We start from the raw sequence: 13,851 nt of genomic DNA, 5'->3' as shown, positions 1-13,851 counted from the left end.
CCACTGACTAGACGCTACTGAACACCCCATCTCACCTACCATGATTTTAGGAGATGCGCTGGGATTTGGTGGGCAGAACGCTAGGGAAACCTGGGAGAGGGAGACAGTGGGAAGGATACTTTTCTTTGCAGCTTCATATACCTGGACTTGTTTAAAGATTTAAGAAGTTGATGGCAACTATCAGCAGCTAAGGTGGGGAGAATATCACTGGGAGGGGAGAAGGGGAGGAACAAACGTTCTCTGGAAAGCGAGGGGTCTATGGGACTCTGATACGTAGAACAGAAAAGCAGGGTGAATGCTAACAGAGGGACAAGCTGTTTGCAATAGAAGTGTACATGTAGAAAAAAATAAGAGTGTGGGAGTGTAGATGTGACAGACACGAGACGTTGAAAGGACAGCATCCTCAAGCCACGGAAATATCCAAGTCTGCTGAAGTAATCGTATTTATTAAAAGGTTTCCTACTGAATCAGTCTGTTTCTCTCTGAAATTACAGAAACAGAACTGGGCCATTTTATAATCCCTGAGGAATCGCCTGGGATTCTTCGAGTCTACCCTCCCCATAGAGCTACTACATTACAGAAGTGAAACATCTTCATCCCCACTGGTCACAACCAAAAAACATTTGGGTGCCAGAGCCTGGGGGGGGGGTGGGGGGGTGGGGCTGTGCTCTTCCACAGGTGTTGCTGCCGGAGGTTTCCAGCCCACAGGCTGCCCTTCGCACCACAGCCTGCTTTGCCCCAGAAGCCAGCTGCTCTGGGGAACGCTGAAACAAGACTGGGAATAACAAGGCTGGGAGGCTTTTATCTACACTGCAGAGTTCCTGCAGGTATGCTTACACTGGGATCATTCATTTTCCTGCTGACATGGCTAATCTTCGTCCAGGAATCACGTCACTGTACTTCTGCTGGCGTGGCTGTATCTGTTCTAGAGCTGCTGTTTTGTTTTTCTGCTAGCGCAGTCCCAGCAGCCGGAAGGTAAATAAATCCCTCGGCCATTAGCGCTGAATAAGCCGGGTGTAAGACGCCTCTGTGACAGGCAGGCTCGGCGAGAGACCCTTGTTGGCAGGGCTGCTGTTGGAACAGCAGCAGGTGTTAGGGGAGCAGTGGGGCTCAGCAGGGGCCACAGGCTGATAAGGAACCGGCAAAGCAAAGGAGGTCCTGGGAGCTCATACGGCTCGAGTTTGGTGAGTCAGGATTGAGGAAGTGCTGCAGGCTCATTGTCGAGAAAGATTTTTCAATGCAGGGAGTTCCTGCTGCCCATGATCCTCGGTCTTCTCCACATACTTCAAAATATGTCCTGCATCAATGAGGGAAGTAGATTTAACGGAAAAAATAACCCCCCAAATCAAGCAGCTTCTGCTCCAGAGCCAAAATAGCTACTGAAAACATCCTGGTTTTTCCACAAAGCTGTTATGGAAGTTAAGAAATAGCCCGGTGAGGATTGTGCAATCTGAGTTCAAAGCCGGATGACTCAAGGTCAGCAGCAAGCAAGGTAGAGCTGGCGGTAGGTTTTGCCCCCGTGTCTCTCCTCAGCCCGGAGGAGGCCTTGAGTCTAGGTACAGTGACAAAGCAACCAGCGAACCGGTGAGGTGAGAAGCTGTGAACAGGAAAAAAACCCCAAACCCTCAAATCCCAAGTGTTTGTAATGATGAAAACGGCGCACTAGTGCTTGAAAGTGTTATGCCTTCTCTTTGAAAGCCCAGGTTTCTGTTAGTGCTCCTCAGTCCAGCACCAAGTTTATGCTCAGTGCTACAAGGCCTTGTGCACAGTGGCTGGTCATGAAAACGTGCTCACAGAGCTATTCAGGGGGTGAAAATTTACCTGCAGAAGGACCTGAGCCACTGGGCAAAAGGAGGGCATATGAAATTTGGCACAGGCTCACAGTTTCTCAGGGGAAACCTATCCTAATTCCAGCTGTTCAGCAGCAGGCTGTAAACCCAGCGTTGCCACACAGGAACAATGCATCAGGATTATTCTAACAATTCCATGAAATACCTGTCAGCTTTATGGTTGGCAGGAGTCAAAAAAGTGATAGGGAAGGAGTAGAAAGAAAATATTGCCTGAATCCTGGCACACCCGCACCTGGAGCGCCACATGCGATTCCTGTGCCCAAAGGGCAACAAGGATGCTGTGAGGCAGGGCACGGTTCCAGTGGGAGAAGTGGTCAAATAGGTTGACCAGGAAAGTGAAAGAACTGGTTCTTGTTGCGATTCCCTGTGCTGCAAGGTGTTGGGGGTGCATGAAGGCAATACGGGCTTCACGTAGGACTGGGCAAGTATGTAGAGATCTGTGGCTACCACCGATGCGAGACGGGATAGAGCCAGGAGACAGCTAAGCCAGCAAGGGGGCAGTGGTTCTGGGACAAGGGGAGGGACGGTGGGTGCTGCTCTGGTTCTCAGCCTCCCCTGGGCATCTACTGAGGGAGGCCAGGTAACAAGGTGGGCCTTGGCCGGTGGGCTCTTCTTCCCCAAGCCCTCTGCCAGCACAGCCGCATCCACCTGCCTGAGACACCCGTTACCCTGTCACAGCGTGCTGGGGGTAGCCTAGCTGCGGGTTCAGCAGCCCATGCAAAATCACCCCTTGGCTGCGTGCTGTGTCCTTCCTCTGCGGGCGAGCCCCGAGCAAGGTCCAGTGGGCAGTTTGGCAAGGTGCTCCCTGCGTGCCACCCTCCCACCCGGCCAAGCTTGTTAGGTGCGAGGTGAGATGTGGCCCTGGCTCAGTTTGCAGGGCTTGCGAGCGCTGCTCGCCCATCACGCTGCCCTAGGTTTGCACTCAGATTTCAGCCTGACCATGACATCACACTCGAGTGGTTTGAGTTCACCCTGTGAGCACCCACGTGAGCTGACCCAAGTCGCCCAGATTTATCAAGCCACAGCCTTAAAGAAAGTAGCATTTATTTTTGTTCAGAAAATCACAGGAAGCTACTGAGACTCATGGCTGCTTTCCTCGGCATAGTTTCCCAAACATTCTCGTGCAGCTTTTGAAAACATCAAGTACACTTCGAGAATTTGGAAGACGCACCATCACAAGCAAAACCTGCACAAGACATCGGGATTTCTGCCTGAGCAGCAGCCCCCTGCGAGGGGAACAGGCGGGCGCACAAGGTAGGAAGCAAGGGGGCCAGCTGGCGAACGCTGTGGCACTCTGCTTTATTCCAGAACATTCTTGGGAACCTTCTGCAGAAGCAATTCAATATCATCCTGGATCTTGATGGTTTCGAAATGCCGGCTGTAGCGTTTGAAGGGCACGCCGTCGGGGCCGATGAGGAACTTCTCGAAGTTCCAGGAGATGTCGTTGCGGCAGACGGGGGACCAGATGATGTACTGCGGGTTGGTCATCAGCGAGGAGGGGTCATCGTGCGGGAAGGGCAGCGCCTCTTTCAGGAAGGTGAAGAGGGGGTGCGCGTCCTTCCCGTTCACCTCGCACTTCTCGAACATGATGAAATTGGGCTTGTAGCCGTTGCCGGGACGTACGTGCTCCAGCGAGAGCAGGATCTCCTCGTTCTTAGCATTCTCCTGGAGAAACAAACACGACACCGCCCCCGGCGAGGCCGTCAGAGCCCAGCCGGGCCAGGGGGCTCCCCCAAGCCCGCCGGGGGCTCCCCCCGCCCCGCCCCCCGCCCCCGGCCCCTACCTGGTGTCCGAACTGGTTGCAGGGGAAGCCGAGGACCTGCAGCCCGCGTGGCCCGTAGCGCCGCTGCAGCTCGTTGAGCTGCAGGAAGTCGCGGGTGGTGGTGCCTCAGAGCGACGCCACATTGGCCACCAGCAGCACCTTCCCCCGCAGCGAGCCCAGCGCCAGCGGCTCCGCCGCGCCCAGCGGCCGCGCCGCCAGCCCCGCCAGCCCCGCCGCCGCCGCCGCTGCCGCCGCCGCCATGGCCAACACTGCCGCGCGGGGCCCGCTCGCGCCCGGCCCCGCCCGCTGCCGCCCGGCCCCGCCCCGCCCGCTCGCGCCCCGCCCCGGCCGCTGCCGCCCGGCCCCGCCCCGCCCGCTCTCGCCCGGCCCCGCCCGCTCCCGCCCGGCCCCGCCCCGCCCGCTCCCGCCCCGCCCCGGCCGCTCTCGCCCGGCCCCGCCCTCTCCCGCCCGGCCCCGCCCCGCCCGCTCTCGCCCGGCCCCGCCCGCTCCCGCCCGGCCCCGCCCGCTCCCGCCCTCTCCCGCCCGGCCCCGCCCGCTCCCGCCCGGCCCCGCCCCGCCCGCTCCCGCCCGGCCCCGCCCCGCCCGCTCCCGCCCTCTCCCGCCCGGCCCCGCCCGCTCCCGCCCGACCCCGCCCGCTCCCGCCCGGCCCCGCCCCGCCCGGCGGTGCGCGCAGACCTACGAGCCCGCAGCTCCCCGGCCGGTCCCCCGCTGCGCCCCCGCTGCCCCCCAGCTCCCCGGGGGGCTGGGCCTTTTCTGGTGAGTCGAAGGCTCGGAGCCGGGGGGTTTGCAGCTCCGCGGGTAACGCGCAGGGGAGCGCCGGCCACGGCCCGGAACGCTGCGGGGAATCAGCACGACGCAAGGTGGTCCCCGGAGTTCAAACCCTCACGGGAGCGGGAGCCCCCGAGGACGGGGCCGCAGCACCGGGGGCCGCAGCAGCTTCCCGGGGCAGGGCTGCCAAGGCGAGCAGCTTGGGGGAGAAACACCCTCGGGCTGTGTGCCAGCAGGAGGAGCACGAGGGGTCTGAGAGGGGCCAGAAATTCCCTTCTTCAACCCCCTTTCATCATTCTCCCACCCCTTCGAGGCAGGCAAAGCCTCCCCTTTACTTCAGCGGTTGCTTTTCCCCATCCCTGGCTTTTCCAGTTCTTGCCTTACTGCTTCTGCTCTGGAAGTTCTCAATGCACACCACACAACTGCCTGTTTTCTGGTGGATTCGAGGCAGCCCCCAGTGAACTACGCTGACTGTTGCCCGCGCCCACGCCACGCAAGCTGGCCCAGCTGCTCCCCCCCGGGTCCTTGTGCTGGGACATGGCCCTCCTCCGGAGCATGGGAGAGGCACTTAAGTCCAGGGTGATGTCCGCAGGGACCGCGGGGCAGCACAGCTCAGGGACCGAGAGCAAGGGCCTCGGCTCCAGCACGGCTCCCACAGGGAAGCAGGGAGCCCCTGCCAAGGCTCCAGCCAGCATTTGCACCAAGTGAGCTCCATTCCTGACAGCCCCAAGGTCAGACAGCTGCTTATCAGCCCTGGCCCCCGGCCAAGGCAGCCTGGGCCCCTGAGCGCAGGGGGATGCTCTGCGTTCTCCTTGATGCTTGGCAGTGGGGACATCCCCAAGTGCCAGCCGTCACTAACAGGGCACTGCGAAATGCTGCATCTCTGGCCTGGCTGCCCAGGTGACCGCAGGATCCAGGGATTTTGCTTTGGGCCACTCTTGGCACCTGTCCCCACAACTGGGAACCGGAATAGTTCCTGGCTGTGGTGAGTTCTGGGGACTCGCCTGATTAGCCTGCATCTTGGGGGGCTGACAGTTTTTGCACCATGTTGCAGGACTGATAGCAGGAGCCATGACAAGTGTCCCGGGAGAGATCAGAGCGGCAGGGAAACAGCTGTGGGGAGGAGCAGAGGCACGTGACATGTCTTTGCTCTTGAGTAAATCGGTGGTTACAGTTCACGCAGACTCCTCACCCGCCCCTTGGGCACAGTGAGCCACGGTGGCTTGAAGAAGAGGAATTTCTCCTCAGGGTGACCCCTGTGGCAGTGCCGCAGAGGCATTGCTCTGCTGCCGCTTTTGACGCTTGCCCAGACTGGCATCTTCAGTCCTCTGGCTGGACCTGGGGATTTCATCTGAAGCAGGGAGTTTGGTTCTGGGGCCCCGACCTCCTCAGACAAGCGCAGGTTTGAGCTTTCCCTTCCACAGTGAGCGAGTTCTCAGGAAACCGAGTGAGCTGAACAACTTCGCTGGCTCAGAGCTACGCCCCGTGCCTGGACACGTTCTGCTGAACGTGGATCCGGAGGAGCGCCAGGAGCTCCTGAGGGACTAGATGGGCTCAAGGGACCCCTTTTAAGTTGTGTGACAAGTGACAGTTGTCCTGCAAAGTCAGATTGCTGTTTAACAGCAACAGCAGTGAGTAATCACAAAGGCCACGAGGCCATACCATCCAGCCTCCTGCTTACATCTTCTCTGCGCTCCTGGAACCAAACTCCCTCCCCTGGACGGGGGGCTGGCGCTTGGCTCCCGGCTTTTCTCCTGCTCCTTCACACCTCCTTGCCTGGCTGGTCACTCTCCGTCAGTGCTGAGCGCCCACTTCCCAGGTCTGGCCTGGCCATCTGTGGCCTCAGCCGTTTCATCCACAACAAAGGTGGCTTCCAGAGGTGACAGATGTGACAGGAACCCAAAGGGAGCCAGGCTGCCAGCCTCTGAAGGCAGGAAGGCTGAGGAAAGAACTGATAACTTCACAACCACGTGCTCCTGAGCAGGCTTCTGCTCTGACGCCAGCGGTGCGAGGGACAAGGAGAGGGAGCTGGAGCTTCTGGTTGTAAATGGGAGACACTAACTTAATGTGTCTGAACTTGGAGAAAGGCAGGCCAGGCGCGGAAACGTAACGCCAGCTGGTGGAGAAGACGGAAGAGGTGGGGAGGTGGTGCTGCAGCTTAACAAGAGCTTAAATTAAAACCGGGATGCTAAACTACTGACTTCTGGGTGGAGGTGCATCAACAGCTGTGGGTTGTCACAAGCTGTGTCTCGGGAACATGTAGACCTTACTCAAAACCCCTGAAGAGCAGCTGCAAAGCTGCTCTGTAACCGTCACCATGAAGAACTGCAACCCAGGCGCTCTGCCAGAATGAACACCCCCGGTTTTGCTCAATGGCACCATCACGCTAAACCACCCAACAGAACCCTCAAAAAGGGAACTGCAGGAGTGAGTAAGCGTGTCAGCGGGGCAGAGAATGAAATCCTGTGCAGCTGCAGCTAGGAACGTCCTGCTCTGCTCCACATCGTCACCCCACGCAGGTGGAGAACAGGCACCCGGGGAGGAAGGAGGGAAGGGTGGGGTGGGTGCCACCACCGGGCTGGCCAGGTGCTTCATTCTGGGGAGTCTTACGGCTGTAGAGGGAGGACAAGGACCAGAGGTACAGGGCACTCCCACAGCTGGAGCTCTTTCTCCTTTGTTGCAGGAAAAGGAATCGGGACCATTTCAAAAAAAAAAAAAAAAAAGTGACATTGGCATTTTTTTAGGACATGGATACAGCTAGGTGCTCACTTCCATGGACTCTCATCAGCAACTGGACCTCCCTCCTGCCCAGCCCTGCAGGCAGAGGCTCTCAGCTCAACAGCAGCTGCCGCAAATACCACTGCGAGCAGCACACACACGACAGTAGACCGGCATGCTGCGCATCACTGCATGCTTCTACAGCAACACTGCTGCCATCTCCTCCCTTCTTCCTGCGCTCCCCTCCTACGTACCGCCTCCTGCTCGTCTATTCCCACAGTCAAGACCAACAAATCCAACTCAACTGATGCCCTCTCGTCTGGTTTGAGTATCAAAAGCAGCTCCTGGGAAGCTTTGCTACTCACCACTGCTGCAAGCAGCAGATGGGTATCACTTGCTGGGGAACAAAAATAAGTATTAAAGCACTTGCAACTGTTCAGCAAATCCTACCACAGCTGTATCAAAAAATGGTGTTTCTGATTCAGGCTGTCAATATGCTGGGCCAAAACCCCAGAGTGAGGAATACAGACACCAGGATACAGGGAGCTTAGAAAACTGCCTTTATTCTATTAGTTGTTGGAAAAATGAAAATACAGAAAGAGTTTAGTTAGCTGCAGAACAGCAAGAAGTTCACAGGTTAGGAGTCTGATCACTACATGGTAACCAAACTTACACAAAAAGTTTCTTTTTTTTCCTTTTAGTTTTGAAACTGGGTCCAGCAATGAACTTAAGGCAACTGAACAGTTCAGAAGCTTTGAGTGTGAGCAGGCTGTCTTTTCTCATCCCTACGGCACGTCATGGAAAAAGCTCCTCCTGGGTGTGCAGACCACTCAAATCATTCAAATGGGTCAGACTCTTACAAATGAACAGGGGAAGAGGACCAGCTGCTTTCCATCGGACTTTATTTTCAAATACAGTTTCTTAAAAAACCCAGAACACCTTAACGCAGAGGTTACAAGTAACAGTATTAGGAAATCCAATTATACAAAAAATACTACATCTAAGCTGGGGTAAATAGATTTATTTTTGGTAACATACATTTAAACTGGCACTAATTACACAGTAACTAAAAGGTAACTAACATGAAACCACAGAACCCTCACTTTTCCTTAGCTGAATGGGACTTGGTCATTTCAGAGTGATCACATTTTCAAACTAATGTTTTACACCACTGAGCCATGAAAATCAGATCTTCCTAAATGTGATAGCACTGAAGCCACACTTGATTCCACATACAGCCATGTAACTGTTGTACTCAGTTAGAATAGGACGTTAGTTAGAAAGTAGTTACAGACCAATCCTCTGTGTTGACAGCTTTTTCTCTTTCTAGAGAGAAGAAAGAAGATAGAGAATTGTCTTCAATTAGCGCCTGGCATATCCTGTGAGTGCAGAAAAGGTTTGTTAGAGGAATGTTGAGGTTAACCTTGGGTGCACAGATGAATTTGATGCAGATTGTTATAAAAATCATGGTTGGCTTCTAAATACTGGTAGCAAGATGACTCGATTTTTAAATCTCTTAAGTAAATTATAGATAATGAAAAAGGCCAGTAATCATACACTAAGATTAATAAACAGCACTTCAAAATTACTCAAGTGCAGGGTGCTGCTTTGGCCATCTTCCTCTGGCCACACTTTATAAGAGAAGGCACCCGGACTTTTTCTTGCCACGCCGGGCTTGCAAAGCAGCTCTAGTGGCCATTTCAAAAACCTCCCTCACACCGTCTTTGGTCTTTGCTGAACACTCCATATACCCAAATGCACCAATGCGGTTTGCCATATCTCTTCCTTCTTCAGGTTTGACAGGCTCCTATAACAGCACAAAAGCAACACGTTAGAACCACCAACACGCACCCGCCTTCCCTTTCCCACCCAGCTTCCCAACAAAGGCAAAGGAATTTCTGGATTAAATGCACATAATCAATTGGTTAGTTAATAATTGTTCCCCTGAGAATGGTCCTGTAAATAATAAAGGCAGATATAAAATAAAATTCGCTTATTTTCTCAAGAAGCGGCATGCACCTCAGCCTGGATTACAAAGATGGGGTGTATGTTTGCATACTGCACCAATGCTTGAGGACATGATCCGTTTTCTAACACCTCTGAGCATGAAGGCTGCAAGATCCTTTGAAACTTGAGCAATTGCTAATTTCTGAAGAAACATTTATGCAACTCTTTGCCCCAATTGTAACAAAAGCCTGTGAACAAATCCCCAAATTAATGCCTCAGCTTTTGTCTAAAAGCAAATATTATGCAACAGGAGCAAAAATTCCAGGACAGAGCAGAATTATCTGTAGTCCCATACCCAAGCCAGGGGTTTCAGACTCAATTTGAAAGAGAAACCTAGCGATGAGGCTCAGGAGTGAGCTACAGCACTGGTGGTTATCACCTCAAAACACCTACCAATACAACTGTTTCCTTTCACGTCCTGAACATACCAAATAAAGAACAACTCAAGTGTGCGTGCACTTGATGTGTTGATGTCTCCTAATTAATTCCTTTCTACCGCAGGGATCCAGCTCTCCAGCACGGAGATCAGCTGGCTGTTAGTAACCCAATATAGCCATTTTCATTGCTGAGAATGCCTTTTCCTACAAGCTAAATCTCCAAATATGAACAAAGAAACACTCAATTAAAGGTAATAGATACTTTCTGGTTTCTGTCATGGATAAGTGTTCATTATGCAGCCCATAGGAAGCTGGCAGCAAGCTGTGGATGCCTATTTAATGCTCTGGTACAACCACTATACACTTTCTTCGTTTATTTAAGACTATCAGAAAGGAACCCACCTGCTTCATTTTGGCCAGCTCTCGTCTTGTGTGCTCGTCATTCCTCAGGTCCTTCTTGTTTCCTACCAAGATGATAGGCACGTTGGGGCAGAAATGCTTCACCTCCGGGGTCCACTTCTCTGGGATGTTTTCTAGGGAGGAAAAAAAAAATATGACTGTACTAAAACTCACTTCTGAGGACAGTTTTATTTTGAAACTTTTACCTGCTGTCTGAGTGGTTTTAGCTTGCTAATCCACACTGATGCCCCTTCTTCTACTTTTACTTTGGGAAGCAAATAGACCTGTTCTGGTATAAGCAAAAAAGACAGGCCTGTCTATGGTAATTTTAAGGCTGAGGGACACCTAACCTCTTGGCTTCTCTACGTCTCTCAGTAGCTGCCTGACAAGGGTTAGCATAAGGTACTTCAAAGAACAGCATGCAGAATTCTGAAGCAGAAAGTTACGGAGTATTCTGCTTCAAGAGAAACATTTTATTTATCTCCAGAAGCTAAAGATGGGCGCAACCCTGAAGCTAAGTTTTTACATCACTTCTTCCTTTTATAAAGCAACATCAAACAACCACTCCGAAGTCTCCCATTAACTGTAGCTGAAATGTTGTTCTATATGCTAATTACAGACGCACAGAAACAAAGACTTTGTGTAAGTCATTTGCAGATTTGCCATTTCTCCCTATCTGCAGCAAATGAATTTGCACTCATCTACAAGGAGCTTCGTCCTCCTAATGTAACTTCCTTACCTGACTTTTTTTTAAATGGAGCTGCAAATGGAAGATTTGACAGCTTTTGAAAGCAAAACCTTGATAAATGATATATAGCAGGAAGTGCTGAATGGCCCAAAATATTAGGCTTTGCTTTCAGAAGCTCTTAGACATGTGAGATTCCCCGGTGGATGTACCTGCAGACTACATAACCCCTTTTTATCTTCACAAAATTCCATTCAGCTTTTGAAGAGACATTCACTATTAGGGTATTGTTTTCTTGCTTGAAAGAACAACTTAAGACAAGCATTTAAGACAGTTTTTGCACTACAGCCAAAACAGCAATTCTACAGCTGCACCTGGAGTGCTCAGAGGGTGCCGGCCTCCAGATGCTGCACACCTGAAGAGCTGTCTGGCAGTTCCCTGCTCCCTCCACTGCTCCCAGGGACACAGGCGCTCCGATACTAGTGAGGAGGAAGGGAGGAGAGCGAGGAAAAAATAGCCAAGATCAGATTGGACTCAAGTGAACGTCTCTCCCCCTGCCTGCAGGGTTCAGTGACCCATCTTGTTTCCAGGGCGGGCAGTCTGTGAGCTCTCCAGCTGCCCGGGGAGCAGCACATGCAGGAGAAACAAGTGCAGCTCAGACCTTGCATGTCGCTGTTCACAGCTACACCAGACATGGCCTCAGCGCTGCTGCCAACTAAACCTCAAACTGTTTTGGAGAGAGATAAAGACAATGCAAGGTGTCTCTAAACACAGGATCAGGTGGAAGTGATGGAGATAAGGATTTCCCAGATACCAAGCTGGCACTGGTTTTTCTAAAAAGATACTTTCAACTGCCCGTTCAACAGCTGCTACCCCTTAGAGGCAAGGCAAGAAACGAGACTGAGCAGCTACCAAACTTTAACCCAGTCAGGCTGTAATGACACTGTAATGGCTTAAGGAATATTTTATTTGCTCATTTACTCAAACCTACGAATTTTGGCAGGAATGGTATTTTTCAACCATTGTGGCAGCTGCATTCAGGACTAATCCTTCCACTAACTGCATTTCTGTGCTTCCTGGATTCTTTTTGTTTCATTCTTGTTTCTTCCTAAGACACAACTCTGAGAAGCAGAGTTCATCCATAAGACAGATCAGAGGTGTAGTAAAAAAGCCCCTCTAAGGACAGCTTGCAGTGACCATGATTGCCCTGGTGGCAAAAAGCTCCAAAGGGTTCAGTGGTTTAATACATTTAAGACAGAACTGGTATCCCATATATGAGCACCAGTTAAAATAATTTAACACCTGTCATTAATAGACAAAGCAGAGGGGTCTCACTTTTTCTGGCTAGGAGATGCTCAATGCATGGACATAATTTTGACCAGTTACAAACAAGTACCAGTCAGTCACTGCACAGAAGGTTTTTATCAGAGCACAGCTGGTTGTACACACAGAATTGGCGTGTCTAAACACCTACCTTAACGTTATCTGCATTCTAATAAGAAACCTCACAGTCACTAGTGAACAAATCCCACTGGTGAGAAGCAGATAAGGGAGTTTTTTACAGACATCCACTTGTTTAAGAAAGTACTACCACAATGTATTTGTTTAGGAGACTACATTGGATGGAGTAATTACCATTTCAAATAGAAATCAAAAGTTCCAGAGATGCCGACTCTTAGAAATAAGAGTAGCTCTATCTCCTGCTCCTTTGTCTCTTCAAAAACATCTTTATAAGATCAAATATATATAAATCTAACGTGTAGATATTGATGTCAATTAGTGAAGACTTCAGTCTCAGACTGCATACAGAAGAGGTGCCCATATTTTTGAAATATATGTTTTTGGAGCTCAGAAATCATACATTGGCAACTCTTCTCTTTCCTCCATCACAAGCAGATGTCAGTCACCAGAAAGCACACTAGGACAGTATAAATCTCCAGCCTCTGATCATTCCCCGCAGTCAGAGTGCTGCATTCCAGTGTAGTTCCAATCCCTGTTTTTAACTCCCCAAGCAGAGCAAAAAAACCCAGGTTATTTGGGACCAGTAACTCAGTGTTTCAAGCTCATCTCTCTTGAATAAATGGGGAGAAGGGAAAAGGGATGAGATCACAAAACTAGCTTTCCCATTTATGTAGAAAATAATTTCTTTTCCTGGATATCGTGTGATCTTAAGTGTATAAGAACCTGCAGTTTCCAAGAAGAAACAAAAAAAAGTAAAATAAAGTCAAAACTTGGGTGGGCCATGCCACTCAGTGAACACCTTATGTACTCACAGGGCTCCTGGCCACAGCAGAGTGCAACTACAGCCTTCCTGTTCGCCTGGGGTCACCGAGGCAGCACCTCCCAAAGGGTGAGCACGCCGCCTCGGCCCCCCAGGCAAGTGGCCAGGCTGGGGGTGCCGATCTAGGCCAGGAGCTGCCTTCCTGCTAGTGTTGCTCAAATTATGCAGCAGAGCCCCGGATAAACACAGTACGCTGCTGAGGCTTTCAAAATGCCACTCAGCATTGTAGAAGAAGAATACAGATTCCTTTAAGATCTTAACGTCTAAAAACTATGCATTCAAACCAGTATGAATTTTGAAACTAGGAATGCTCTCAACCATTACAGCACATGAAAATATATTTTACAGCATGATTTCCAAGGGGAATACTGCAACACAGAGAACTAGTTCAGTTCAATTAGTGATCTACTTACCTAAACTATCAGGACTATCAATTGAAAAACACATAAGTATAACATCAGTATCTGGATAAGAAAGCGGTCTAAGTCGATCATAGTCTTCTTGTCCTGCTGTATCCCACAAAGCCAACTCCACCTGCAGAAGAAAGGCAAGGCAGTTAGTTAGCCAGATCACCAGGGGAGTTTTGATTCAGAAGCCAGTAATCGAAAAGAAGTAGATAAAATACTTCAGTCAACTCCTCTCAAAAGGAGGAGACTACAAGACAAACCACTTTGACAAGAGAACTGTTAGAAATTTTTTGTTCCATAACTTCAAAAATCAACTTATGCAGCTTATGAGACTTTTCTCTATATCCATGACCAGTGTCAATTCTCTGAAAGGACATAAAAGCTACCAGTAGAAAAGCAAGAGAGAAGAATCAAAGAGAATCAGCTCCAAAGGGCTGGGAATCTCTCTGATAAGCATTCCAGAAATATCAGTTTTCAGTGAAAGTGGACTCTCTAAAAGTATTTTTTTTTATGATTATGTATATTTTCATTTGGTTTACAACTGGAACGTGCAGCAACTAAGAAACATCAAGATTG

General features: G+C 50.9%; 2 protein-coding genes and 1 long non-coding RNA gene across 4 annotated transcripts in view; 1 reads left to right on the top strand and 2 right to left on the bottom strand.

The window, feature by feature from the left end:
• Window positions 1-2,877: 2,877 nt before the first annotated feature.
• LOC129736053 (glutathione peroxidase 1-like) lies at window positions 2,878-3,902 on the bottom strand. The gene is made up of 2 exons (XM_055710072.1): window positions 3,634-3,902; window positions 2,878-3,515 (listed from the first exon to the last, which is right to left on the bottom strand). Exons 1-2 carry the CDS (start codon window positions 3,871-3,873, stop codon window positions 3,150-3,152), a joined length of 606 nt encoding a protein of 201 aa, XP_055566047.1. The 5' UTR covers window positions 3,874-3,902; the 3' UTR covers window positions 2,878-3,149.
• Window positions 3,903-4,291: 389 nt separating this feature from the next.
• LOC114016430 (uncharacterized) lies at window positions 4,292-7,837 on the top strand. Its single transcript, XR_003560864.2, has 2 exons — window positions 4,292-4,389; window positions 7,146-7,837. It is a non-coding gene; the product is annotated as an uncharacterized LOC114016430 (long non-coding RNA).
• RHOA (ras homolog family member A) overlaps window positions 7,657-13,851 on the bottom strand; it is a 26,788-nt gene continuing 20,593 nt past the window's right edge. For both annotated transcript variants that reach the window (XM_055706995.1, XM_055706996.1), the window contains 3 exons: window positions 13,282-13,402; window positions 9,906-10,036; window positions 7,657-8,926 (listed from right to left, as the gene is read on the bottom strand). In XM_055706995.1, the coding sequence (XP_055562970.1) occupies window positions 8,753-8,926; window positions 9,906-10,036; window positions 13,282-13,402 (426 nt within the window). In that variant the 3' untranslated portion in view covers window positions 7,657-8,752. The remainder of the gene's footprint in view (window positions 8,927-9,905; window positions 10,037-13,281; window positions 13,403-13,851) is intronic.

This window comes from Falco cherrug, chromosome 4, assembly GCF_023634085.1.
Source record: "Falco cherrug isolate bFalChe1 chromosome 4, bFalChe1.pri, whole genome shotgun sequence".
Lineage (NCBI taxonomy): Eukaryota > Metazoa > Chordata > Aves > Falconiformes > Falconidae > Falco > Falco cherrug.
Note: the sequence above shows the minus strand (reverse complement) of the source record. Positions and strands in the feature narration are given on the sequence as shown.